The sequence below is a fragment of the Tenrec ecaudatus genome, chromosome 4 (genome assembly GCF_050624435.1).
Source record: "Tenrec ecaudatus isolate mTenEca1 chromosome 4, mTenEca1.hap1, whole genome shotgun sequence".
NCBI classification, from domain to species: Eukaryota; Metazoa; Chordata; class Mammalia; order Afrosoricida; family Tenrecidae; genus Tenrec; species Tenrec ecaudatus.
Genome location: NC_134533.1, coordinates 202688091 through 202715757, shown reverse-complemented (window position 1 = coordinate 202715757; position 27667 = coordinate 202688091). Strand labels below are relative to the sequence as shown.

Below are 27667 nucleotides of genomic sequence, written 5' to 3'. Positions count from 1 at the left end.
TTTACTATTTACTTTCTATTGAGCCTTTGGCATCAGCTCCTCCCCCCGCCACCGCCCCCTGCCACTCTAGTGGCCCCTTGATAAATTATACATTATTTTCATATCTTACCAACCGCTGTCTCCTTTCCTCTCAATTTCTGTTGTTCATCCCCCTGGAGGGTGGGGTGGGGGTGGTTATGTGTGGATCATCACGAACGGTTCCCCCTTCCTCCCCTCCTTCCCTGATCTTCCCTCTTTCCTCCTGGTATCACTGCTCCCACTCCTGTTCCCGGATTCCGTGGGTTGAGAGCGCTTGTGACTTATCTGTATCCATCCACGTGCTCCAGTCTGGCGCACAGTGAAGGGCAGTACTAGGATCGTGATAGTGGGGAGTCAGGAACCAGAGGAGTATTGTGTGTTTCATCGATACTATACTGCACCCTGATTGACTCATCCTTTCCCTGTGACCCCTCTGGGAAAGGATGTCCCATTGTCCACAGATGGGTTTTGGATATCTGCCTTAACCCCCCTCATTCTCAACAATATGTTTTGTTTGTGTTTTGGTTTTCTGATGCCCGTTACCTGGTCCTAGTGACACCCGATGATCCCACAGGCTGATGTGCTTCTTCCATGTGGGCTTGTTGCTTCCCTGCTAGATGGCCGCTTGTTTAACTTCAAGCCTTTAAGACCCCAGATGTTACATCTTTTTGATAGCCAGGTACCATCCACTTTCTTCACCACATTTGCTTATATACCAGTTGACTTCAGCAATGGTGTTGGGAAGGTGAGCATCACAGGATGCCAGGTTGTTAGAACAAAGTGTTCTTGCATTGAGGGAGGGCGTGAGCAGAGGCCCGAAGTCCATCCACAACCTTAGTGTATTGCCATAGAAATATATGTCCATGGGCCAATACCTCTACTTTTATGAATTAATGAATTAACATATGCACACACCTATGCTTATACCTCTACATATATCTTTGCTTCGTACATCATTCCCCTGTTTCCTGTCACCTTCCTCCTGCCCCACCATCACGCTCTTAGCCTCTACTTCAGCCTTTTGTAGTTCCTCTCAGCTAGATTGCTGTTGCTCCAACTCCCCCATGGTCTCTATGTCCTCCTTGTTGTTGATTTTAATTCCTGTCTATGGCATTGTTTGCTCACTGCTTCCTTCCCCCAAGTACCCCCAGGGATGTTGGTCCTGTTGCTGTTGCTTTCTCCTCCCTCGAGCTTGCTTCCCATACCTGTCTTACATAGGTAGGCAAACCAACAATAACACAGACCAAATAAAAAGAAAACGAAAGATTGACAAAAGGGAAAAAAAAAACAACCCATAATTCCAGGTCTGTCCACTGACCTTTGTGAGTGTCCCCCCAGTGGTCCTGGGGGACTTGCGAGAGCTGATGTCTACCTTTGGTACTCTTCAGGGGCTTTGTGTCTTTTCTTGCTCCCATTGCTTTCTGTGATATTGATTTCTTGGTTCGCCCTGCTGTGGGGGTTCAGACTGAACTCACTCCCTGCTGTGTGTCCCCAGTATTGTCCTCTGCCGCCGTATGTGGGGACAACGTGTCTTGAGCTGTTGCTGGCCCTACCATCCTCTCTGTGCCTTAGCAGCTCCGTGTAGGGACGTTGCCCTCCGGGTTTGGTGTGCTGATATGGGGTCTAGCCTGTCCCCTTCTCTTTTTCATTCTTGCTTTGCTTCCGTGTGGGCATGGCATGGCGGCCCCTCTTCCCAGCCTGTAGGTTTAGTGTTGTCCTCTGTAGCACATATATCTGGGGAGGGGTATGACTTGGTTTTAAGAAGACTTCAGAAGCGATTTTAAAATTTATTTTAGGTTTAAAAGAATAGGTCAAGGCAGTAGTTTGGTTCATCCACCTTCCATGGCACCAGAAAGCCGAGTCAACGAGATTTTAAAATTCTGCCCTGCCCTTCCTCCCCTTTGGTCAAGGTTGTTCTGTGGAATCGTGGATCAAAAATTCCAGTAATAAGGATCTTAGAGAGGAGATGAGCCAGTCGGTGCAGTGTAGCAATAATGAAGCATGCAGCTTTCCTCTCGTTCCTAAATTCTGTGCCCCCCTCACCACCACCACCACCACCACCACCACTATCATGATCCCAATTCTACCTTATAATTCTGGCTAGACCAGAGGATGTACATTGGTGTAGATAGGAACTGGAAACACAGGGAATCCAGGACAGATAAATCCCTCAGGACCATTGGTGAGAGTGGCGATACCGGGAGGGTGGGGTAGATAGGGGGAACCGATTACAAGGATCTAAATATAACCTCCTCCCTGGGGGACCAACAATAGAAAAGTAGGTGAAGGGATACATCGGACAGTGTAAGATATAACAAAGTAATAATAATGTATAAGTTATCAATGGTTCACGAGGGAGGGGGCATGGGGAGGGAGGGGAAAAATGAGTTGCTGATACCAAGAGCTCAAGTAGAAGCCAAATGTTTTGAGAATGATGATGGCAACAAATGTGTGAATGTGCTGGACACAGTGGATGTATGTATGGATTGTGAGAAGCGTTGTACAAGCACCCAATAAAATGATTTTAAAAAATTCTAGTAATGACAGCTAGGCACCCCCTAGTTCCCTGATCTCAGGACAAAGGAGACAGTTCGCCCAAGGAGCCACACGCTCCCTGCTCTCTTCCCACTCGTCTCGCTCCGTCCTCGGTGCTCAGCTGGGGATACACCTGGAGGGCTGCTTGGAAGACCCAAGCAGTCTGCATAGAACCAGGAGGTCGGGCAGAAGCACTACACGGGTATGGGCCGATTAACTGGGCTGTCTCCGGAACCCGTGGCCCTGATCTCTAAACTGGGGAACCAGAGCCCACGAGTGGTTTTGGTTGTGTGGCGTGTGTGCGCGCGTGTTGGAGAGCTGTCTATCACACGGTTTTTGCCAGCTCGGCTTTTCATAGCTGTGCAACTTACTGGCAGCAGTCACGTCCGCCCTGCCCTTAATCGCTGTGATTTTTACATTCCCCGAACACTTTCTCCCTCCCTCCTAACCCCGTAACCTATACACTTGGATCTCTGTGCACTTGTATTTTTGTTTCTTTTTGTAAAAAAAAGGCATACAATATTTGTCCTTATGACTGATTAATTTCCTTCAGCATATCTTCAAGCTCCATTGATCGTGTAGTATGCATCCAGGCTGTAGCATGTGTTTATCATGTGTTTGACTGATGATAGTGATGTTGGACCATTTTTGCATGTGCTTGGTGGTCATTCAGTATTCTTCTTGGTAAAAAAATCCGTTTTGAGCCCTTTGCCCACTTTATGGTTAGATTACGGTATTTGTTTTTTTGTTGTTAAGTTAAAGTTTTGTTTTGTTTTGTTTTCACAAAAGAAAAACTTGTAGTTCATTCAAGGATCGTTTGCTGGCCCTTAGGAGCGTTTTCCAGTCCAGTCTGTTGGGGCACCACGCCCTGGCCCCAAAGTCCACACTCAGCATTCCCTGGGGACCTTGCCGCTCCATTCCCTTGCTGTTCCGCTGCACTCCCCCAGTGCTTTGCCTCGATGTGGTGGGATCAGGTCAGGTGCAATTCCCACACTGTGTCTCCGGTGCAGTCCCCTGTATCGCCCTTAGTCACTGAGGGGCATCATTTCTCATAGTGGGGCCAGCCATGTTGTTCTCTCTGTGGACTGGCTGCTCTACTCAGGAACATCATCCTCACGGCCTGATGGGCCAGGCTGTGTTCTACTCTCGCCTCCTCCCCCTTCATCTGCTCCCGTGTGCTCTGATCAGATATGTCCATCTCCGGGAGCTGCAGAATCAATGTCGTCCTTTGAAACAAATTCTTTTTGGGGGAGAGGCAGGAATCCACTTAATTTTTGGTGCTGGGGCCAGCCTCCCAGACCTCTCCACTGGTTCCCTACTCCACGGCGGGATATTGCATTCACACCTTGCAGCACTGGGTTGAAGTCTGGTCTCACTTTCCCTGTGGGAGTTAAAGTTTTATATATAGTTTGGTAATTAGATTCTTGTTGGATATAAGGTTTTTGAAGATATTCTCCCTGCAAATAGCTTGTCTTTTCACTTTTTTAGTAAAGTCTTTTGATGAACAAAAGTTTAAAATTTTTATGAGATCCCATTTATTTACTTTGCCTTTCACTGTTTATACATTTAGTATACTGGATGGCCCATTGTTGAAGACTGGATCTGACAGCGTTCCTCCTAATGGGTCTTCCAAGAACGATTTGGTTTTAGTTTGCATGATTAGGTCCTTGTTGTGTTTGGGATTTGTTTTTGTGTGTGGTGTGAGGCAAGGATTCTGTTTAATTTTTCCCAGCATCATTCATTGAAGAAGCTCTTCTTTCCCCATTGAATAGATTTAGTACCCTGGTCAGAAACCGTTAACCGTGGATGTGTGGTGCATTGAGCAGGACTCGCAGTGCTATCCCATTGTCTACTTGATGTGTCTGTTGTTGTATCAGTCCAGCCTGTCTTGATCAAAGCACATCTTTAAATCGGGCGGTGTGAGTCCTGCTGCTTCACTCTGAGTTTAGCCACTCAGGGCCTCTTGCCTTTCCATTGAATGTTGCGATTGGGGTTCTCTGTTTCTGTTAGGTGTTTGACTGGGGTGGCATTGAATCTGTAGGTCTCTGGGCAGCGTTGACAATGGTAAGTCTCCCAGCCCTTGACTCACTCTTGCCTGGACCCCAGTGGGAAGGGGTCTCTGGGCTCTGACTGTTGGCCTGAAGTAAAATCCCCGCAGGTTATTATTACTCAGCTCAAACTACTTATTGTTATCGAGCGACTCCGACCCAGAGAGATCCCAGAGCGGCTCACAGCGGATAGAAACTGTGAGTGTCTGAGACAAGGAACCTTGACAGAAGTAGAAAGCCTCGTCTTTCTCCCCAGGAGACTGTGGCTCTCAGCATAACCCATTACACCAGGGCTCCTCTGTTACAACTCGTGGCCTTCAGATACATCCTCACTCATGGCAACCCCGTGATCCCATGGGGTTTTCAAAACTGACCTTTCAAAGATGGCCAGGTCTGTTTCTCAAGGAGCCTCTGGGTGAGTTTGAACCTCCAGCCTTTCCACTGCTAGTCTAATACCTAACTGTACCACCCAGGCAGGGCTAAGAACTGGGTATGGGCCTTCTGTCATGTGCTGTCCCCTCTGCCCGTGGTGTTACCCCCTGCTATGCAGGCAGTGAATGTACAGGTAGTACAGCTACCGGACTCTGTCCTCTGCCAAGCCAGGGCTCACCAGTCTGTTTTTCTGCTTCTCATTCCAGCCTGATCCAGTGGTTCGAGACAGCACCGAGTCGGACCTGCCCACAATGCCGAATCCAGGTGAGGGTGTGAGCACAGGAGCTCAGTGGGAGCTGCCTTCTTGTGGGCAGGAAGTGGGAATGGAGAAGGGCCTCTGAAATGGGCCAGTGGGTCCATCCTTTTGAGACTCTTGGATTTGAGGCCAGTGGGCCCTCCCTTGCTGTACCCTGGAGTGGCCGCCTAGGCCAGTGTTCACCGGCTGCTTTTTCTTCCCCCTGTTTCCTTGGGTCCCCAGCACCTGCAGTTGGGGTGTGTTATGAGCACCCACCCCATAGAACCAAAGTGCTCTGACGTCAGCAACCACCAAATTAGCAGTCCTGGCTTGGCTTTGCCTGCAAGGTGGGAGAGGCTTTCTGTCTCCAAGGGACAGGCTCTGGCATGTATGTTAGGCGGGTGGTGGAACTCATGCACACTGTCCCACTGGCCCATGACCCAGCCACGCAGTCATACTCTCCCTGTTCTCCCATCCAGGTTGGCAAAAGGACCATTATCAATAAGCTCTTCTTTGACCTTGCCCAGGAGGAGGAGAATGTCTTGGATGCTGAATTCTTAAAGGTACCAGGAACTCATCTTATCCCACAAAGCGCAAGCCTTCTAGGAGTTCCCTCCCCGCTCTCACCCGGCAGCTGGCCTGGAGCCATGGGGAAGGGGGTGTTGTAGGGGGGCGTGAGAAGAGCAGAGAACACTTGCTGATGGATGACCTGAGAGTGGTGGTCATGGAAGATGGCCCTTTTAGGGTAGAAGGAGGCCACCCCACCGTGAGCCTGCAGCTTGGGCTTTCAGACCAGTGCCCACCCCAGCTCCCCTCCCATCTCATCCAGGCCACTTTGCTGCTGGGAGAGTTACAGACAGATTAGAAGACTCTCGCTTAGCCAGGGGAAGGGGGGGGGGGGACTACTGTAATTCCCCAAACTGGCTGAGCCTAAAGACTGCCTGAGAAGCCTTGTTTAAATCCAGGTCCCTGCGTCAGGGATAGAAGGGACCCAGTCCTTGGAGTCAAGATATTCCACCAGGGGGGAAACCCACACTGCGGGTGGCAGTGAGGGTTCCCTCTTAGATTTTTATTCCTTCACCTTTGAGTCTACAATTTAGCTTGTGTGTGCATACAAGACCCAGCAGTTGGTACTCTCGGCCTGGGCTGGGTTTACCAGCAATCCCTGTTCTCTGCGTTTATGTGTGATCGTCAGACAGGGTCTGCTCATCCCCGGCCTGGGGCGTCATGATGTCCTTGGAGCCCCATCGCTTGCTTCAAGCACATGGAGCTTTTGTGCCTAGAGCCAGCCTGTTCATCACCATGGTAACTTCCCTCCCTGGGGTGAAGGCAACAAAGACCATTTCTTTTCTTTCTGGCTTCCAAAGCCAGGTTGGGGAGACAGGGAGGAGCCATCTGGAGTGGCTTGGAGCAGAGGCTTTAAAGGCAGCCCAAGGGGTGTGGAAGGAGCCAGGGGAGTGGGCAGTGACACGCTGACCTTGGGCTAGTATCCGCTCTCTGGCAGCTCCTTCCCCATGCCCTCCTGGGAACCCCCAGCTGGTCAGTCCACACAGCTCCTGCCTCGAGTACTGGACAGAGATTTTGACAACAGAAGCCATGTTCACCTCTTTTCTTAAGTTTTAATTTATTTATTTTAATCATTTTATTGGGGGCCCGTAGCCATGTTCCCCTCTTGAGACAGAGATCATGTGGGTGTGAGCTTCTCAGGTTGTTGCTCTGGTAAGGGTTCATCCGGAGGCGGGTTTGCCTGGATTCCATGCAGCTGCCCCCACGGAAGCCTTTTTAATTTTGCTATGAATTGGGTACAGGTTTGCGGGGTTGTGTTGATATGTTCTGTTCAACCGCGCATGCACGCCATGCTAGGCTCCTGTCCTTGTCTGCAACCCCCATGTCCCTCATCCCCCGTCCCCTGCGTCTCCTATGTCCATCCCTCTTTACTAACTCTCCCGCCTTCTCGACGCTGTCCTTGTGTAGGTGCTGCCCTGCTGACCTCACAGGGTCCATTATTCACAAGACTGCCTGTTGGTCACCTTATGGGCCTATTTGGCTAAAAGGGAGCCAGCGCGGGGAGAGGGGCAAGTTCCGTCCCAGGCCTGAAGGGTGACGAAGGCCATGGCCAAACCTTTCAATGCTGCAAAGCGTGGTTGTCTTGCTGTGGAGAGACCCCTTGCTTGTACACAGGGTTACTGATTGCTCTGCCCCACATGGAGATGGGCTCAGTGCTGCACCAGCCTCTTTCTTGGTGGTTCTGTGGGGAGTGGCCTCGAGAGGTTCCCTTGGCCCTCCTGACCACCTGGTCCCAAGCTGGCACGTGTAAGCTTTCACCCAGAGGGGCACAGTTGTCCTGGCTCACCTTTCCAGCCAGTGCCTCCCAGTAGAGGCTGGGGCTGTGAGCTTGTGGTATACAGAGCCAGCCTGGGGCTCGGGGAGGCAAACTGTGAAGCAGGGTGTTGGCCCCAAGTCCCTGGCCATTCCTCCTCTGTGTCTCTGAACCGCTGATGCCCAGAGATAGCGAGGGTCATCACAGGGCCAAGGAAGCGAAGAAAGCCCCTGCTGCTGAGCGCGGACACAGGCCAGCCGTACTTCTCCCCGCCATCTCCCACTGCTGCCTGGTCCTTGCCCCTGAGATTACGTTTCCCCACCTTACCGGTGACTTGGTTTTTAAAGACACCTGGTGGCTTAGCTTGGTTGTAAGGTACATCGGGGTCCCTGCCTCCCTAGACATGCAGGCTGCAGGGCGGCTCCCCTTTGCCGTCCTGAAGGAGATCGTCTGTGACACTTTCCTGCTGCTTACTGTGGATGTTTCTCTGCAGAATGAACTTGACAGCACCAGAGCCCAACTTTCCCAGAAAGGTGAGTTCGCAAGAGACCGGGGCCAGGGAAGCCCCTGACTGGGTGCTAAGAGGAAGGGGGATCAGGAGGGAACCTCCACCTTTTGGGCAGAGCTGAGAACTCTCCTTTGGTACTAAGACTGGCAGAGAGGAGAGGAAAGTCGGTGAGTGAAGCAGTCACCTAGACCAGGTGAGCTTCTTGACCAAGACCAAGCCTCGGGGCTGTGGAGCACTTAGCGGGGCAGAATATCAGCTAGTTTGACAGGGCCCTCAGTAAGCTTCAGGACGGCTGATGAGGTAAGTTGTAGGTCAGTCCGTGGGAAGAGGAGCAGGGAGATGTTTTTCCAAGTCGCCCCAAGCAGCAGAAAGAGGCTCAGGCTCAGCTTCCCAGAGAGAAGAGTGGGCAGCGAGATAAGCTTAGCCACCTGACTCATGAGCCGGGTGCCAGCGCCCAGATTCTCCAGCTGATGGGATGATGGGCCCCTTTTGATCCCTTCTCCAGAGAAGGAGAAGCGAGACAGCCAGGCCATCATCGATACCCTGCGGGACACACTGGAGGAGCGCAATGCCACCGTGGAATCCCTGCAGCAGTCCTTGAACAAGGCAGAGATGCTGTGTTCCACCCTCAAGGTGGGCCGTGGGGCCCGAGGGGAAGGGATCCCCGTCCTGGCCTCATCACGCTGCCGGTAGCCTTTGGTTCTCTCTCCGTACCTGGGCTTGCACGCTTGTAAAGTAGAAGCAAAGCCCTTTTCCCCGAGGCCTTCCTGTCCTGTACTGCTCCGGCCCTATTGGACTTGGTCCCAGGTGGTTTGGAGAGGTGAAACCTTCCCTTAGCCTCATGGAAGCACAGCCCAACCAAGGCCGAGGCTCGGCTCGGGGCTCAGGGCAGCCTGGCTGTGTCTCCAAAAGTGGTTCATGCTCCACTGACAAGGCTAGGCTGGTGAGCCTTCCCTCAGCACTGCAGTCCTGGGCAGGCTGCTCCGGAGCCAGATCAAACAGCCTCCTGGGGAGAAGCAGGGCCTTTGAAGTCAGCTGTGCTGAGCTGACTGGGCAGATCAAAGCCCGCAGAGCAAGCGCCCCAGACCCAGATGAATTTTGAATCAACCTGGGTTGGGGAGCCTCTTGCTCTCCAAGGGGCATAGGCGATTGATCTGAACCTGCGATTGATATTCTAGCCTCCTGGGCAGGAGCCATTTGAAAGGGAGAGGGGGACCACTGCCTTTGTGACCAGGGACGAGCATTGCCTGTGGCTGCATCCTGAGGTCTGGCTGTCGGGGAGGGGGGAGCAAGCCCGCCAGCACCTGCTGCAGAGCACCAGGCTCTGGAGGTATTCCCAGGTCAGAAGCGGAGTGGTTGTGTGCTGAGGGCAGCCAGGCCAGCTGCCTCCAGCACAGCTGCCCAATCCTGGCAACATGTCCTGATCTGGGTTATGCCCCAGACGTCCCCAGCTACCTACCTACACAACATGCCCCACCACCACCACCCCCCCCACCCCCCCCCCCCCCCCCGTGCAGCCGCAGTGGGCTGTGTCACAGGGAGGGAGATCTCAGGAGGAAGCGGCTGGCCCAGGATCCCTTAGCCTAGTGGTTCTCAACCTTCCTAATGCTGCGACCCTTTCATACAGTTCCTCATGTGGTGATGACCCCAACCACAAGTTATTTTCGTTGCTACTTCATCACTGTCATTTTGCTACTGTTATAAATCATCATGTAAATAAATATCTGATACGCAGGATGCATTTTCATGATTACATATGGAACATAATTAAAGCATAGTGATTAATCACAAAAACAATACGTAGTTATAACAACAGTAAACCCCATTGCTACATTTGGCAACAGTATGCGTAAGAAGCCAACATCTTGGTTCCTAAGGCCACTGGAAATATAAGTTTTCCGATGGTCTTAGGCGACCCCTGTGAAAGGATTATTCGGCTCCCAAAGTGGTCTCGACCTACAGATTGAGAACCTTTGCCTTAGCCAGAGGGGAGCCTGTGCCTTGCCTCCCAGGGTGTTGGGGCTCATGGTTGTCAGCATTTCCCAAAGTGTAGGGCCGACAGCTCTGGGCTGGAGTTCTCCCAGTGACTTAGCCTGGTCCCTGGGAGCCTCCAAGCAACAGGTGTGGGCATGCTTGCTTTTCAGAAGCAGATGAAGTTCCTGGAACAGCAGCAGGATGAGACCAAGCAAGCGCGGGAGGAGGCCCGCCGACTCCGGAGCAAGATGAAGACCATGGAGCGGTGAGCCTAGAGCCAGGGCCTGCTTGGGACCCTGGAGCCCATGACTCCCAGGTGACACAGGGAGTGGGGTTGGACCACCTTGAAGGCTCAGATTCCAACAGTCAGGGTGGCCTCAGGCCAGCTGGGGGTGGACCCAAGTCTCTGCTTCACCTCTGTGGGCAGCTCCACTTCCGATTGAGGCCCCTGCCACACTCCTCCCTGTCTCTGCTGCTTCTGACACACAACCTGGCCGGCCTTCTCTCTGGGCACACCTAACCTTGAGGTCGTTCTACCCCTCTCCCCAGCAGCAGCATCCTTTTGGAGCTGTGCTCAGCTCCTTGGGCAGAGCTACCTGCTGAAGCAGCCTAGCAGCTGAGGCTGTCGCTATAGCAACAGAGCAGAGGGAGACAGAAAGGCACTGGGTGCCTACCCACCAGCCCCCAGGTTTCAGATGCCGTGGGTCGGGTGTTTTTCAGGCTTGAACTCCTGCTCCAAAGCCAGCGGCCCGAGGTGGAAGAGATGATCCGAGACATGGGTGCGGGACACTCGGCGGTCGAGCAGCTGTCTGTGTACTGCGTGTCCCTAAAGAAGTACGTTCTCTGTCCAGACCCTTCTCAGCCTAGCCACCAGGCTGGGTGGCCCCATCTCTCCTCGCCCTTCTGCCCGCCTCTTGTAGCACAGTGCCATAGGAGGGCAAGCTCTGCCTCAGTGGGAACTAGCTGTGTGGTCTGGTCTGACCCTTAGTTTCCTGCATGGAAATGGTCCTAGCCTTGCTGCATCGGTTGAGAGTGGAGCGTGCATGATAAGTGTTGTTTCTGCGGGGACTGGCACAGCCCTCTGAGCCACAAGGCCCGCCCCTCTCTCTGGAGCTTGCTTTTCGTGTCCTATCAGCGTGATTACTCACCCGGCTTGGCTTGGTCACAGACTTTGTTTAGTTTCTCCACTCCTAAGCCCACATCCCATTAGCCGTTGGACCTCTGCTAGGACTATGGGTGGTCTAAGTTGAGGTGGCCACTTGGCTGTCGGGCCCAGAGGGTCCCAGACACCTCCTGTTGGGCCTGGCTGGTGTGGGGGTTCCTAAGGAGGCCAGGGCTCTCAGCACTCCCTCTCAAATCACCAGCAGCTGCAGGGCAGGCAGGGACTAGAGAGTCAGTCACTGGCGCTTTGGCACTGTGTGCTGGGCCCCAGTGTTGGAGCAGAGGTGAGCCTGTGCTGAGGGCTGGGCGGCATTGTGTGGGGTCGTGCTGGGGAGCTCGGACCAGCCGCCGGGAGACTGGGGGGCCCGCTCTGGCACCCTCATGTCTTCCTACGGTTCCTTTGCAGAGAGTACGAGAACCTAAAAGAGGCTCGGAAGGCCTCCGGGGAGCTGGCGGAGAAGCTGAGGAAGGATTTGCTTGCTTCCCGAAGCAAGGTACCTTAGTGGGGAGCAGGGCATGAGGGGAGCGGCCTATCCCCAGAGGCCTCTCTCCTTTTGTCCCTCTCGGGCCTGATGGCACTATGACCCGTGCACAGTCCTTCGTCCATCCACTCCTCTGACCCCGGGACCCAATGCAGTTGGCACAGCTGACCTCACTTCCGGCATGGTGTGCCCGTGGCTTTTGAGAGGCGGGTTCATAGCTCTCGCTCCTGGAAGCTGCAGGGGTTACTGTGCCAGGCTGTGGTGTCCCTGAGCTCTGATCTCTTCTGGACTCTAGACTCCCCTCTACCCACCCACAGGGTAGCATCAAGTCAGGCCATGCGCACAGCTGTGCCATGGTCTGGCCTGTATCCCCAACACTCTCTTGTAGCTGCAGACTGTCTACTCTGAACTGGACCAGACCAAGGTGGAGCTGAAGTCAGCCCAAAAGGACTTACAGAGTGCAGACAAGGAGATCACGGTGAGGGGCAAAGCTGGACTGTCTCTGCCCACTCAGCCTGGGCTCTCTCCATCCTCCTGGACAAGTGGATCAGGGTGTGTGCTTTGGTCCAGATCTGGAGCCTGCTTGGCAAAGGGCAGCCAGAAACTGTCACATCTGCCCTGGAGCCTGCCGTCCTTACCAGAGGCTGGGCTCCTCCAGGGGAGGGTGGGGTCAGGCTTCTTGTGGTTGTGTGCACTCACTCTAGATGGCACCCCAGCAGATACCCCCTCTTTCCTTCCCCAAGAGCCTGAGAAAGAAGCTGACAATGCTGCAGGAAACCCTGCGCCTGCCCCCCACGGCCAGTGAGACTGTGAATCGCCTGGTCTTAGAAAGGTTTGTTGAGCCTCCTGGGTGGGCCGGGGGACCAAAAACCCCGGGCAGGGTCTGCGTTCCTTCCGACTGTAGTGGAGTGGGTGTGGCACACCTGTCCTAAGAGCTGTGACCCTCCTGTCCTGGGAGCCAGCCAGGAATAGGCTGGAGCTGCTCCTCTTGCAGGCGCCCTCTGGAGGCCAGGGAAGGTTGGCACGGTTTGAGAATGTGCAGGAATACAGATTGTCCTGCGGCATCCTGGTTATAGGCCGGCTCACCAAATGCATCCTGTCCACTCACGTCATTCCCCCAGGTGTCATGAGCCTCAGTGGCATAGAGGGTCATGCTCTGGCTAACTGCAAGGCCAGCACCTTGAACCCATCAGCCAGTCCACACAGGAAAGATGAGGCTGTCTGCTCTCCTCAAGGGCGGTCCTGTAGGTTTGCTGGCCATCAGTGAGACCTTTGGTTTCTGGGTTTCAGCAGCAAGTGCTTAAAAGCCACCAGAAGAGGGAGCCAAAAGGCAGGGGAACTGCTGGCCCTCCTGGGTTGGTTGCCCCTCCCTCTGCTGAGAATGCCCCAGATGCCACCTGCTGAATGGCCAGTGCATCCTGCCCTCACTGACCCAGCCCTCACCACAGTGCTAGCTGCCCTCACTGACCCAGGCTCTTATTAGCAGCAGAGTGCAATGTGTTCGGAAATAAGCGTGCTCCTTTCTGCACACATCCAATCGGAGGCGAACCGTGTCTATACCCTTCCCTGGGAGGCTGTGCCCCGTGTCCCTGCTCCTGTTTGCCCAGCAAACCAGCCCCACAGAGACTCCCCTGAGACACAGCTCTGGCGCACCCCATCCTCCCTTTCCTTCCCACAGCCAACTCCTCGGTGGACAAAGGCTCCAAGGCAGGAAGGAGAGCCCTCACTGAGCTGGGCGGTGTGGGAGGTGTTGGGTGGCCAGGTCAACAGCTAGATGGGTAGGGCCCTGGCCCCCATGAGGCACCCGCTGCAGTGTGGCATGATTTAGGGGATTGATTTATTTTCTTTATTTTTAAATGTGTTTTCTGACCTCATAGATATTATTCTCTAACTTTTAAAATATGACTCCCCAGAGGGTCTTGGTAAGGGCCCTGGTGGTGCAGAGGTTAAAGTGCTTGGCTACGAGCCAAAAGGTTAGTGGTTCAAACCCGCCATTTGTTCCAGGGAAGAAAGACGTGGCAGTCCTCGGGGGGCAGTGCTGCTCTGTCCTGTAGGGTCACCGTGAGTCAGACTTGATGCAGGGCAGTGGGTTAGACCAGGGGACCTTGGAGATGGATCCAGTTTGGGGAACGGCGACTTACGTTACTCTTCCCACTGCCCGGTCTCTGAAGCAGCAAGCCATGTCCACTCAGACTGCCCCGGACATTCCGGGCCAGCAGCGCACCACAGAGCGCACCCGAGGCTGCGAAGGAGAGGCAGCTGCTTGGGCAGCCACCCTCAGGCTTCTCTGATACTGTTTCCTGTATCTTACACCTTCCTTCCTCTTGACGGACTCCCTGCTTTGTTGAAGAGTTCCTAAGGAAGGGCGCTTGGCGGAAGGATGGGCTACCTCTGCTCGGCTGCCTTTCGCCTGGATTGCTGTTCGGGATTCCCGAAGGAGCTCTTGCTTTCCCTCTGTCCAGCCTGCAGCACTGCCTCTGAGGAGGCAGACCCATGTTCGCGTCGCCTCTGCCGCGCCCGGTGCTGCATGCACGTGAGGGCACAGGCATGTTTCCCAGGGTGACCGTGGTACAGCTTCGCCATGATTCGCCCCCCTGCGTGGCAGAGTCCAACTCCACGGTGCCTCGTTTGGTTTTTCCATTTGTCTCTGGGCAGACGTGGGCGCGTTTCCCCCACTCCCGCACGCCGCTGGCTTTCGTAAGGGAAGCCATTTTCCATCTCTGCTCTGTGGGGGAGCCTGCATCCATCCTGGACTCCAGGGCCGTCTGCAAGGCACCCGTGGTCTCCTGTGCCTCCCGCTCAGCTGTGGCCAGTACTGTGGTATGAGCCCTCGAGTATCCTGTCAGCCTGGGGATGGTTCCTGTTTCCTTCCTTTGAGAACGATGGTGCCCCCGTTTCTCTGCCCAGAGCTCTTGCAGGACTGGTGCATGGCCTCCTGGGTCGGGGCTTGGAGTTTCGTCTCTGCACCCTCTGTCTGGGGGGCTTCTTCACGTTTCCTCGGAATGTCTGGGTTGCCCTGTTCATCCTAAATGGGCTCTTCGTGCTCTCGGAGAGCATGCTTTGAAAACGTGGTGCTCTTGTTCGTGGGCTTGCCTTTCTGGGTCTGCAGGTTCTGGGCTTTCTGACCTTTCTGGGCCTTCTCGGGGGAGGTAACGGGGAGGCTGCTTATGTTTGAGGGGTATGCAGCAAGCCGGACCCATGCTGGGGGGTACCTGAGCCCAGGCTGCACAGGGCTTTGCTGTTGGGTCCAGTGCTGGCTGCCTTCAGTGGTGGCAGCTGGTTTCCTTGGTGTCTCTGGAAAAGGTGCCTCCCCCGCCCGTTTCTTGACCTGGGACAGGAGGCTGGCTGGCCCTCCACCTGTTGTTCCTCCAAGGCTCCAAGAGGAAGGGCATGGAGCTCAGCTGGCAGTTCCCATCAACTCCTGGTTTCCAGGCCCCTTAAGGTGCCTTGGATGAGCCCCTAGCACTTCCTTGTCATGCCCAGCGCCTCCTGGAGGGCCCTGGCTGCTGTGCTAGTGCCCCTGTCCCCTTGCCACACTCCCCCTTCTGGGAGCTGATGGCAGTTGCACTAGGCTGTGACTTCACCCCTGTCCCTGTAGGGTGACCTTCCTGAGAGTCAATGGCTGCACCCAGCCAGACCACTTAGGTCCAGGCCCCTGTCTGCTCTGGCATACACCCCTCCTTACTGGGCCTGCACTTGCTGGGCTTAATCAGTGCTGGCAGAGTGGCCGGGCCTGTGAAATGTTGCCAGAAGCCTCCCTGGCTACTGCTTTTTGTGGGGGCTCCTGGGCGGAGAATTGCCTGGCATGGGACTTGGGGTTGAGGTGGATTTGCTAGCCTTCCTGTCTACTTGCAGGCAGGGAGGAGGGCAGCATTTCCTGAGGCCTGGCCAGTGAGGGAGAGCCCTTCCAGGCTTCCCAGATGGCTGACCCAGCCGGCTCCGTGCACGTAGCTCCCTTCCCCCAGTAGGCCCTGGGCCGCTGCCCCTCTGTGTAGCTCACCCCTCACTGGGCTGGGCCATGACCCTGAGGGCAGGAAGCGGGGAGGCCTCTCCTTGAGGCTGGTCCCTCGGCTCCTAGCGTTCTCCCCAAACCAAGGCAGCATAGGCACCTGCCAGGCCAGAGTGAGCCGGAAAAAATCTTGTTGCCTGCAGTTTCCTCATCAAGTATGACTTCCCACACCCCCAGTTCAAACAGCTGACCCAGGCTTCTTGCAGAGCGTTTTGGGAATCAGGAGGTATCCCAGAGCGAGGCACTGTGGGTGTCTGCTCCCCGTCCTTCCTTCCCTGCCGTGTTCAGAGGAGGAGCGTTGCCAAATCCTGTGATGGAGCCGCAGTTAGGGGTCGGGGTGACCGTGATGTTCAACATGGGAGCATTTCTCATGAGTACGTTTGCTGTCCAGAAACACCATATTCAAGCTGTGGACTTGCCTGTCAACCAGGGGGTCACTTCAGCAGGGTTTAAGGTTTCGTTCAGCCTCTGCCGTGCTGATCAGCTGGGGGTGGGCGTGGGGGTAGGGGAGATAGACCCTTCTCAGTGGTCACTGGACGTTTCTCTGCCTGCGCTCTGAGGGATGAGGCTGTCTGACTGAAGGACAGTTCTTATGTGTGTCTGGATTCTGGCTGGCTTCTTCCCGAGTTTTCTAGACGGCGGTCAGGCTGCTGCACAGAGGGGTGAGCCAAGTGGTTTATTCGGTAGTAGGGAGTGGATTTCCCAAGGGTGTGGCCCTGGCGGGGGCGGCGGAAGAAATCCTTCGCCCCCTGCAGCTGAGCCATTGGAGACTTGTCTTCCTGAGCCTTCTTTGTCCTCCCTTAGTCCAACTCCTGTGGAAATGCTAAGCCTGAAACTCCGTCGGCCTGCCTACAGTGATGACATTGACCTCAATGCCACCTTTGACGTGGACACGCCCCCAGCCCGGCCCACCACCTCCCAGCATGGCCTTGCCAAGAAGCTCTGCATGGAGAAGGCTTGGTGAGCGCAGTCCCTGGCCTGGCCGTCTGGCCATGCAGTCTTCTCTGCAGGCGAGCTCCCAGTGACTAATGGTGGGACAGAGGGCCACCCGGCTGGCCTTGCATACCCCAGCGCCTCTTCCCTCTCCCGAGCACTCCCTCTGCACATCCCTCCCCTGATGTCTTGCTAGGCCTCTCCATCCAAGGGACTGGGGAGTGGGGACCCAAAGCCCATCTGCAGACAACTGAACATCCCCTTTCACAAGGGTCTCAGGGAAGAGACGGCATAGCACTAATGAAACACACAACTTTCCTCTAGTTCTATAATGCTTCTTCACCCCACCATCATGACCCCAGTTCTGCTAGACCAGAGCATGTACATGGGTACAGATAAGAGCTGTAAATACAGGGACTCCAGGACAGATAAACCCCTCAGGACCAATAGTGAGAGTAGCAATAGCAGGAGGGGAAGGGAAGCCATTCACAGTGATCTACATATAACCCCCTCCCAGGGAGGCAGACAACAGAAAAGTGGGTGAAGGGAGACAGCGATTGGTATAAGACATGAAAAATGGGGTGGGGGGCAAAGAAGGAAAAAAAAGACATGAAAAATAATAATTTATAAAGCATCAAGGGTTCATGAGGGAGGGAGGGAGAAAAATGAGGCCCTGATACCAAGAGCTCAAGTAGAAAGAAAATGTTTTGAAAATGATGATGGCAACAAATGTGCTTGACACAATGGATATATGTATGGATTGTGATAGGAGCTGTATGAGCCCCCAATAAACTGACTTAAAAGGGGGTGGGGGGACTTGGATGCTGAGCTGATGGAGGGAACACTGGCTCCTGGCCAGCATGGGTCTGGCTGGCAGTGTAGGGAAGGTGCTCCCAAGCCCAGGACGCTGTAAACTCCCTCCTTCCTTGTGTGCCTCTGAAGCTCCTGTGTGAGTGGGGCCATCTCAAACCCCAGCGCCACCTGTGGCTACCCAGCCAGTCACAGACCTGCATGTCAGGTGGGGGGGCCGCCCAGGCACTTGCCCTCACACAGACACGGCCCGACAAGCAGGGAGGGTACACTGTGACTCTGCAGGGGTTTGCACTGGGCCAGGCTCACTTAGCCCCTGCTTTTCTTGCAGTTCCTCTGAGCAGGACATCCCCAAGAAGATGCCCACAGGCCCGAAACAGGTGAGAGGCTGCTCGGTGGCCACCATCAGGCCTTCCCAGGACCGTGTATGCAGCGGGGTTTGTCAGATCCGGCCTTCTCCCTTCAGAGTCACCCCTGGGGCCCTCCCTGTCACCCTTTCTACTTCCTGGCCAGCCATCGACGATCCTGCTCCCTGAAAGGGCCCCCAATCAGCAGCCCTCACTCTCCTTAGCTGACCTGGCGTCCTCTCCTGCAGGATGGCCAGCTCTCGCTAGGCGGCCAGTGCTGTGCCGGAGAGCCAGATGAGGAACTGGTCGGTGCCTTCCCTGCCTTCATCCGGAATGCCATCGCCGCAGGCCACAAACAGCCCAAGAAGACCCGGACCCAGCCTTTCCACCGCACAGATGCAGTGAGTGTGACTGCCCTCTGGGCAGGGGCTGCACAGCCAGCCCCTCGCCCATTCACCTCTCTCTTCTGTTTTAGGTCAGGACGGGCTTTGATGGACTCGGGGGCCGGACAAAGTTCATCCAACCTGTATCCTTGTTCTGTGGGGCTGGGCTGAAGTGGTGGTAGAGTCTACCCCCTCCCTCATCAGTTCCCTCAGGTGTACAGAGCCAGGCCCTGCTCACTGTAGCAGGGCTGCCCACCTCCAGGGCTGAGCCTCCCATGCAGCAATCTTCCTTGACATCTGCTCCAGACTGACTCGTCTGTGATCCGTCCATTGCCTGTCAGAAAGCCTAAAAGCAAGGCTAAGCCACGAACGGGTGTGAAACCAGTGCCCTCTCCCTCCCAGGCCAAGCTGGACACCTTCCTGAGGTAGCTCAGGGGCTCTGACCGTGGTCTCAGGGGCTCTGACCATGGTCCCCTGGGCTTAAGGCAAGAACAGTGAACCTGATTAGTGGTTGGCTATGTGACTCCAACTTGGAGGCCAGCAGCTGGCCAGAAGGCACCCCTGGGGGTCCGGGGGGGCGGGCAGCCTCCGTCCCAGGACCAGCCCTGATAACAGAGACGACCAACAGGTGGAGATGAAAGTGAGGCCCGAGGCTGCGTCTTGCCTGCCCTCACTCGCCCTCGATATACTGGGTCTGCCCATCAGGTCTTCCCATGGAAGCTGATTGGTGAGCACATCACTCCAACCAGCAGGGGCTGCTCCTGGTTCTGGGCTCCTGTTGATCACGATGCTGCTGCAGGCTGCTGCGGTCCTGCAGACTGGGGTTTCTCGTCAGAGTGTGGACAAATGTGCCCCTGGCTGTCTCTGGCTTTTGGAGTAGCAGTGGTGGTAGGGAAGAGATGGGGAAAGGTTTCCATGTAAAATACAAAGAGCACCTACTCCTCCTGGCTCTGGAGTGTTGATTGGAACATTTCAAAAAACTGTCTTCTGGGATGTTCTTTTTTTATTATTTATTTTATTGTGAGTTGGGTGAAGGTTTACAGTGTTGCACGTGTTGTGGACTGCACTCTGCACAATGTAACACTACTTATCCCATTGCCTCCTCTTTTGCCCCTTCTCTATCCCTTCTTGCCTAACCCTCTGGACTCCGGCCTGCTGTAAATGCTACCTCCTTGATCCCAGATGGCTGCTTAGTCTAAGGACTTTGTAGACCTTTCTTTCTATTGAACATTGAGCTACGCAGTAAGTTCTGTTCCAGACTTGAAGGGTGATTAAGGCCCAGAGTTCGATGGTTCTACCAGTCTCTTTCTGGCCAGTAAGCCTGGTCTTCTTTATGATTTTGAGTTTTGTACCACGTTTTTCTCCCTCTCTGTTCAGGACCCCCTACTCTGATCCTTTTTAGAGCAGTTGGCAGTTGGTGCCAGGCACCATCTAGTCCTCAGGGTCTCAGGGCCCTGGAAACTGCTGCTTATATGACCCCTTTGTCCTTTGGGCTCCTTGTGTCCCGGAGCCTCTTCTTTGCTCCAGGCAGGGAGAGACCAGTCATTGCCTTGGTAGGGCTTGGGTGGAGAAATAAATCATCTATATTTTTGTTTTTATCTTTCAATTCAAAAGTACCACGGGCTCTTTGGAGGCCCTTCATCTCTGCCTTAGCAGCTCCACCAGGTCTGTTTCTGTGTGTGGGCATCGAGATGCCCTGTTTAGCTCTGTCAAGCTGTGCCCACATCACCCGCAATCGGGGTTACATTTTCCATCCCCGAGAACAATAACCGTTTGCTATCTAGAGAGTGGATGGTCTTGCTTCATCCACCCCCAGTGAAACACTAATGGACATTGGTTCCTATATATTTACCTATGTGTGTCTTAAAGTGAGGGTATAACAATATTTGATCTTTTGCAATGAACCTATTTTGCTCAGTCTATTGGAAGATTTAAAGGAACAAAATAAAAGAGACAGAATCTTGTAAACTGTATTGTAAGATCCCACTTACAGGAAGCAGGTGGAGTCAGCCTAGAGACCAAAGTAGGTGACCAGGGGGAGGGAGGAGAGCGTTCCTGGGCTCTGTTGAAGGTAAACTTTGGAAATAAACACTGGTGGCTGTAAACATGGTGAATGTGACTTAAAACCACGCTCATTGAATTGCACATCAGTGTACAACATACAAAATGTACACCAATGTAATGAAATCATGGTTGAAATGACCTTTTTTACCCTCACAACCAAAGAATTTGAAAATTATGAGGAGGGGGCAAAAATTCTTTTAAAAAAGAAAGAAGTGGCTTGAGAATCAGCCTCACTGACATAGGATATGCATGTGTGTGTGTGTGTGTGTGTGTGTATGCATGCATGAAACATGCATGAAGTCAGTTGATGCGATGGACTGACATGGTGGCTGCCATAATAGGCCCACGTACAACAGGAATTGTGAGGATGACACAGGAGCGAGCAGTTTCCTTCTCTCCCCCGAGGCGCTCTAAGAGGGAGCGTTTTGACCAAGTGGGAAGACCCTCCAAGGTGGACAGGACCCTCTCACCACGGTGACTCCTCCTTGGGCTGGATACACACATGCAGAAGAACGAAGCTGGACCTTACCTCAGGCCACACACACGCATTTACTTCAGATGAGCTATGTGAAGGAAACAGGTATCAATCAATCTTCATAATGTTGATCTCTTAAATGACACAGAAGCACGGGCAACAAGATAAATCAGACTTCTTTCAAATGAAAAACCTTGCTGCACCAAAGGACACGCTGACAAAGTGAAAAAGATAGCCTACAGAATGGCGGGAAAGACTTGCAACTGGTAAGACTATGGTGAACCGTCCCCCGAGGGCTGTAATCCCAAAGGTGAACAGTCCAAATCCACCAGCCACACAACGGAAGAGGTAGCCTGCGAGAAACAACGGAGCTGGTGCAAATGGAAGCGGCGGCGGGATTCTCTCCGCTCAGAAGCCAGGGTTTGGAAGGCCCACTCTGGTGGGCGAAGGTTTCTCCAGTCATGAGACAGAGATGACTCCCAGTACACATGCTCCGGATGGACAGTTGTCCCCAAAATAGCCCCCTACAAAAGTGCTACTTTGTAGATGTCGCCTGCTCGCACCTGGCTGCTCACTCTGCGCCCACAGGCGATCTGTCTCAAAGATCAGATTCAATTTTCCTTCCCACCCAAAGTGCAGCCAACTTCCTTCTGAGGCGGATCACTGGTTGTGACAGAGCTCAGGGACATTCAATGAGCCACTGGCTCACTCTAGTACCTACCCACCATATTATATATGTGCCTGCTGGCCTTAGGATTACGTAAGCCCATTGGAAGATACATTAGCTCTCTCTCTCTCTTGATCCTGACATTGGGAAAGTGAGGCCCTCACTGTTCTCCCTCCTTATTTCCACAAGTCCACGGTTCTGTTTGGGGGCTGGTTCCCACAGGAGCTGCTTGTCACCATAAAGATGGCCTTCGAAACCGTAACAGTCTAGTCTGACCAATAGGGTGGAAATGAGTTGGAATTGACTGACTGGCAAGTGGTTCTTGTCTGGAAGGGTTGCAGATCCAGGCTGCCAAAAGAACTACAGCGCAACAAGACAACCCAACTGAACAGTCAGCAAACGTTTGGGGGCTCAGAACCATGATCTTGGGGGACATGCAGATTCGTTGGTGTACCAGTCCCCAAAGCTAGTGTCCTGCATCCTACTTTGATGAGTAAACAGCTGGAGTCTTAAAAGCTCGTGAGTGACCAGCTAAGCTGCGACTATTGGGCTCTCCCTGTCTGAAGCAAAAAGGATGAAGAACTACAAAGAGGTATGAAAACAGTTCTTCCAAAGTACTGACAGACCTCACAGCCTTAAAGTCAAGAGACCTAGACAGGGTCCAACGAGTACTGCAGCAGTTCCGAAGGGGATCACAATAGGAGGTTCCGGATAGAGCGGGAGCAAATGAACCATAACCACGTCCGGAAAGAGAGCGAGCGCCCTGTCTGGGGCAGAGTAGTAGAAACCCTGGGCCTATGGCCCTTAGTCACTCCTGAGGCCTGGATTGAACTCGCCACCGAGACTCAACTTTAAATCAAACAAGAGGCTGTGGCACCAGAGAGGTAGAAACTCCTTAAACCAACTGGCCATCTAACATCTCAAGGGCGTCATTTCCCCAGGGGCGACACTCAGAAGTCAGGAAGGTGCAGGGAAGGAATAGGAGATGGAAGCAGCGAGACAAGTAGCAGAAGCGCACTGTGCACGGAGGGGGTTGCAGTCAGTGTTAGAGAACGGATGAGGCATGGGTTAGCGAATGGAAAACAAATTTGCTCTGTAAACTCCCGCCTAAGTCACGATGAGTTTTTTTTTTAATAAGAATGTCCTGGGGTTGAAATAGATCTTTCTCCATAAGAGATATACAAATTATCCATAGGTACATGAAAAGATGCTTAATATCTCAACATCATTAGTTATGAGAGGAAGCTAAACCCAAACTATAGTAAATGACTTCTAAAAACGGGGGGTGGAAACATCAATAAAAATAGCAAGGATTGGTGAGGAAGTGTAGATACTGAAATTCTCATGTGCTGCTGGTAGAAAAATAAAACAGTAAAACCACCATAGAAAAAAATGTAAACAGGTGTGTGTCAGTCTGAGTAGATTAGAAAAACAAATCCAGGGAGACTCATGTATAAGAAAGAGGTTTATATACAAAAGCAATTGAATATTGAGAAAACGCCCCTGTCCAGTCCAGATCAAGTCTGTGAGTCCGATGTTAGCTCCTGTGATAACAATCTATAAATTCCTCTTCAGACTCAGGCAACACATGCAATGATGCCGAGTGCAGGAAGATCACAGGCCAGTGGGTGGGAAGTCTTGTGGATCCAGTGGCGGTAGAAGCGTCTCAGTGCTGGTGTGGGTCTCCACGTGGCTCCTCCAGCTCCAGCACTCTGGCCCCATCAGCTTGGCTCCATGTGGCTTGTCAGCAGGAAGATGAAGCAGAGTGTTTGTGAACTATTTATCCCTGCTGTGCCTCCAAATGAGGTCATCCAGTTCTGACTTGATTGACAGGCTAGACTCCACCCCTTTCTCAAATTGACAGATTATGTAACTGCCACAGTCTATACACACACACACATCCACAAAAAATGTTGAATCAGATAGGATGTAAATACACATTTTTTTCAGAGAAGATAAATGACCAATCTAACCCACTGCCATCGAGTCGATACCGACTCTGACAGTATGGGACAGAGAAGAACGGCTCCCTGTGGGTTTCTGAGACTAACTGTGGACAGGAGCAAAATGCCCCATCTTTCTCCCATGGAGTGGCTAGTGGTTTCCTCAGCATCACAGTGCCACACAGAACCACTACACCTCCAGGGCTCCAAAGTGACCAGTAAGCACATGAAAAAGATGCTCAGCACCGTCCGTCGTCAAAAGAATCAGAAATGAAAACCACATCAGCCACCTCTTCACACCCCCTAAACCAGTGGTTTCAACCTTCCTAATGTTGCCACCCTTTTCACTCAGTTCCTCCTGCTGTGATCCCCCAATCATAAAATTACTTTTGTTGCTACTTTATAACCGTCATTTTGCGACCGTTAAGAATCAGGCGACCCCTGTGAAAGGTCGTTCGACCCCCAAGGGGTTGAGAACCACTGCCCTAAACCAAAGCCAAGGTCATTGAGTCCATCATGACTCGCAGCAATCTGTAGGCCAGCCCCCTAGGGTCTCCAGGCGATAGATCTTTGCGGAAGCGGACTGCCACTTGCTGACAGACTGCTACTGTCTTAACCGCCGACAGACAGTTCTGTTGGTGGCAGAGAGCTTCACATACTACCTACAGGACTTCCTTCACACCCAGTAAGGGGGCTGTAATCAAACAGAGAACACTGTGGGACCCTCAAAAACAACTTGTGGGAGTGACAAATGGTACAGCCACTCTGGGAGTCTGCCTGGCCAGTTCCACAAACAACTGAACATAGAGTTACCACCCAAGCCAGCTATTCCACAACTAGCCTTCCAGCCAAGAAAAATGAAGACGCGTCCACATAAAAAGGAGAACAAAAAAGTGTATAGCAGCGTTATTCTTGATAATACTATATGAATGCAATCCATTATTCGAAAGATGGAAACAAACCAAATGTTCATCCACTGATGAATGGTAAGCCAAATATGTTATATTCATATAATGTATCAGGTCCCAAACGTTTTTGGCTTAGTCTTCCTCTAATCCACACACACACACACAAAATTACTCAGCATCACCCCACACCCATAGCCATCATTCAATATGAAACTTCCTATAACCCATAATCCAAGATAAAGCATAGCTTTGACAAACTCCATCCCCCCCACATCACTGCATCATCCATGCCCACCAGGGGGTGCTATAACTTACTCAGGGAAACACTGATGGGAGGGAGTATTTTGACCATAGAAAGGAGAGAAGTAGATTGCTCAACATGGATGAAACTTGAAAACAGACTGAGTAAAAAGAATCCCATGTCCGAAAAAAAGCCCCCTATATTGCATGATTTCATTTTTTTTCTGGTTTTGTTCCATTTCTGTGAAATGTCTACAGTAAGCCAATCTGTAAAACGGATCGTAGTTTGGTAGATTAGATCATAGCTTGCTTCTCAACTCACTGCCATCAAGTCGATTCCAGCTCAGAGTGATCCTATGGTGGCTGGCCCTGGGGATTTTCAAGGCTGTAACTCCTGGAGTAGATGGCCTCATGTTTCTCCCAAAGAACAGTTGGTGGTTTCGAACTGCTGATCTTGCAGTTCCCAGGCCAATGTGTAACCACTACACTACCAGGGGCCTGCTAGTGTCTTGCTTAGAGCTGGGCAAGAGGAGAACAGGGCAGTGATAGTTAAAGAGTACCTGCAAGTTTTCTTTTTCAAGATGATGAAATGTTCTAAAATATGGCAATGATTTTGACTATACTTTAAGTATGTGATTGTATAGTGTGTGAATTATAACTCAGTAAAACTTGTCTTAGAAGGAATGAAATATGAATACATGGAACCATGTGGATCAACCTTGAAAACATTATGCTAAGTGAAAGAAGCCAGGTCAAAAAAAGGGCCACATTTTCCATGTACATGTTATATCTAGAATAGGCAAATCCAGGAAGACAGAACTTGCGTGAGTAATTGCCAGGGGCTAGGAGAGGGTTGAATGGGAAGCAAGTGCTTAGTGAACACAGGGTTCTCATTTTGGGGAGATGAAAATGCTCTAGAACTAGGCAGTGGAGATAGTTGCACAGTGTATTTGAAAGCCATTGCACTATTACAGTTTTAAATGGTAGGTTTTGTTATGTAAATTTTACCCTAATTTTTTAAAATGTTATTTGTACACACATGCCATGACTTGACAACATCTGGCTCATGGTTGTGTAATAGGAATTTGCTGTTGTGGATTGTTTGGGAAGCCGAGGACTACTCTGGAAAACTGGCCCCCCACAGAGGGTCACCTGTGTGGGTGACAGTACACAGAACTTCTCTGCACTATTTTTGCAATTTCTGGTGAGTTTATCATGATTGCAAACTATTCAAAGAAAAATAGAGACCCATGTTAAGTCAGGTTGGGTTGTCTAGAGAAACAAAACTAGTGACACTCATGTATATGAAAAACTTTATATCGAGAAATAATTTTATACCAAGAATATGTCCTAGCCCCCCAGCGCATCTCAAGTCTGTGGGTCCAATGCTGGCCGGGGCCCTCTGCCGAGTCACACAGCTGCAGACCCATGACAAGGAAAGGCACAGTGGAGCTGGGGGAGATCATAGGCCAATGGTACAGTCATGCGGATCCAAGGTCCGTCGGAGCATGGCAAAGTGTCATGGAAGCAGACACAGAGTCCCTTTGTGGAGGAAGGGGAGGGCAGAGAGAGACAGAAGCTCTCAGCATCTCTCTTACAAAAAGGTCACACTCCCAGGGAGGCATCATCAGGCGGTGACCTGATTGACAGGTTGGACTCCACCCCTCCACCGTTATACAAGTGCAAGTTGACATAAAATCTAAGTGCTTCAAGAAATGATCACTGTAGGGCAGAGCACTGCAACAAAGTGTGTTGAAAGAAGTGGTGTCCTGTTATTGGAATAGTTTCTGTGGCCTAAAAGGCTTGTATTCAAACAGTCATCTAAGTGAGGAATCAGTTTAGTCCACACGGAAGAGGCACACCAGCCTGCGTGATCCAAAGATGACAACAAAATCCAAATATGACAAAGGGAAAAGTCTCAGAGCTTATTGTGAACACTCAATTTGTAGCAGGCTGTGGAAGACAGTGGGAGCCCGAAACCCATCTGCAGAGCATCCAGTCAAGTTAAGTGTCTGACAGATTCCCCCCCCCTAGCCACAGGCAAGGGTGTCCTCGGACAGCTTTACTATCAGATAGAGATTATTCTAAACTTGATTATGATGGAGCAAGCATGGTATAACTTGATACTTGGTCAGTGGACCTCCCTCTTGACCCAACCTGGATTTGTTCTAGGCTCAAGTATTTCTTGTTTGTCCCATGACAGAAATTTCTTCTCTGGTTTTTAAAATATTGAGGGTGGTCTTTTCTTTCTTACTCCCCCCCTTTTTTTTCTTTCTTACTCTTTAGTTGTATTTTATCTTTATATTACTACTATTTTCTTCTTGCTGTTTTGTTTTTGTTTATTGTTTCTGTCGGGAGTAGGGAGGGAACACTAGAATGATTGTGATGATGTATATACAATTCATTTTAAAAGCGACTTCACCATGGAAGTGGGTGATATGTGAATACTATCTCAAGAAACCTACTTAAAGGAAAGAAACCAAACGACAGTTACCATGGATGAAGGAAAAAGAGCTGTTTCTTAGGGGGCATTGAGTTTATGTAGACCAATTTGGAAAAGGATATCAATAATGGTTGTACAAAGAAAGAAAAAAAAATAATGGTTGTACAACACGAAGGGTATAATCAATTATGTAGAAGTTGTGCAGTTGGAGAATGTTTTCTTGTGTCTATTTGGCACAGTTAGAAAAACAAGAATGACAATGAGCAGGAGGAAGAAGAAAGCATTCTAGAATTGACTGTGGATATGATTGAAACAATGAATTGCATGATGAAGCGCTAATAGAACTGTTTAAAAAAATGTCTAAGTGCCACGCATGTAAATGCAGTTGCCCTATCTCTCCCACCTGCTAAGAGCATCTAGCAGTCAGACCGACCTCCTCCTTGAAGTACTGGGACTCATCCCAAGTGGGACCCCTGACTGGCCCACTTATGGCGAATATGTATCTGTCCTGGTCTGACAACCGCAGGCAGGCGGTAATCAGATTCCCTGCAGAGACAGGGCTCCGGGCTGGGGCCACAATCTCAAAGAGCTGTTAGGCTCCGCCCTGGGTCTGTAGTTTGGGGGCTCAGTGTAACCCCGTTATGTCTGGGGTGGGTGGGGCTAGCCCTGCCGTGCTTCCTCTGTGCTGGGCAGCAAGGCATCCAGCCCTGGCCCCCAGGGAGCTCCTACCAA

General features: G+C 52.0%; 1 protein-coding gene across 1 annotated transcript in view; it reads left to right on the top strand.

Annotated features, from left to right (window-relative positions):
* The window catches only part of TRAIP (TRAF interacting protein), a 29353-nt gene extending 9064 nt beyond the window's left edge, over positions 1–20289 (top strand). The window contains exons 2-15 of the mRNA XM_075547389.1: positions 5240–5297; positions 5748–5831; positions 8082–8121; positions 8602–8729; positions 10241–10335; positions 10791–10904; positions 11638–11725; positions 12102–12191; positions 12457–12545; positions 16527–16682; positions 17797–17845; positions 18061–18213; positions 18288–18338; positions 18502–20289. Coding sequence (XP_075403504.1) covers positions 5240–5297; positions 5748–5831; positions 8082–8121; positions 8602–8729; positions 10241–10335; positions 10791–10904; positions 11638–11725; positions 12102–12191; positions 12457–12545; positions 16527–16682; positions 17797–17845; positions 18061–18213; positions 18288–18338; positions 18502–18624 — 1318 coding nt within the window. The 3' untranslated portion in view covers positions 18625–20289. The remainder of the gene's footprint in view (positions 1–5239; positions 5298–5747; positions 5832–8081; positions 8122–8601; positions 8730–10240; positions 10336–10790; positions 10905–11637; positions 11726–12101; positions 12192–12456; positions 12546–16526; positions 16683–17796; positions 17846–18060; positions 18214–18287; positions 18339–18501) is intronic.
* The last annotated feature ends 7378 nt before the right edge of the window (positions 20290–27667 follow it).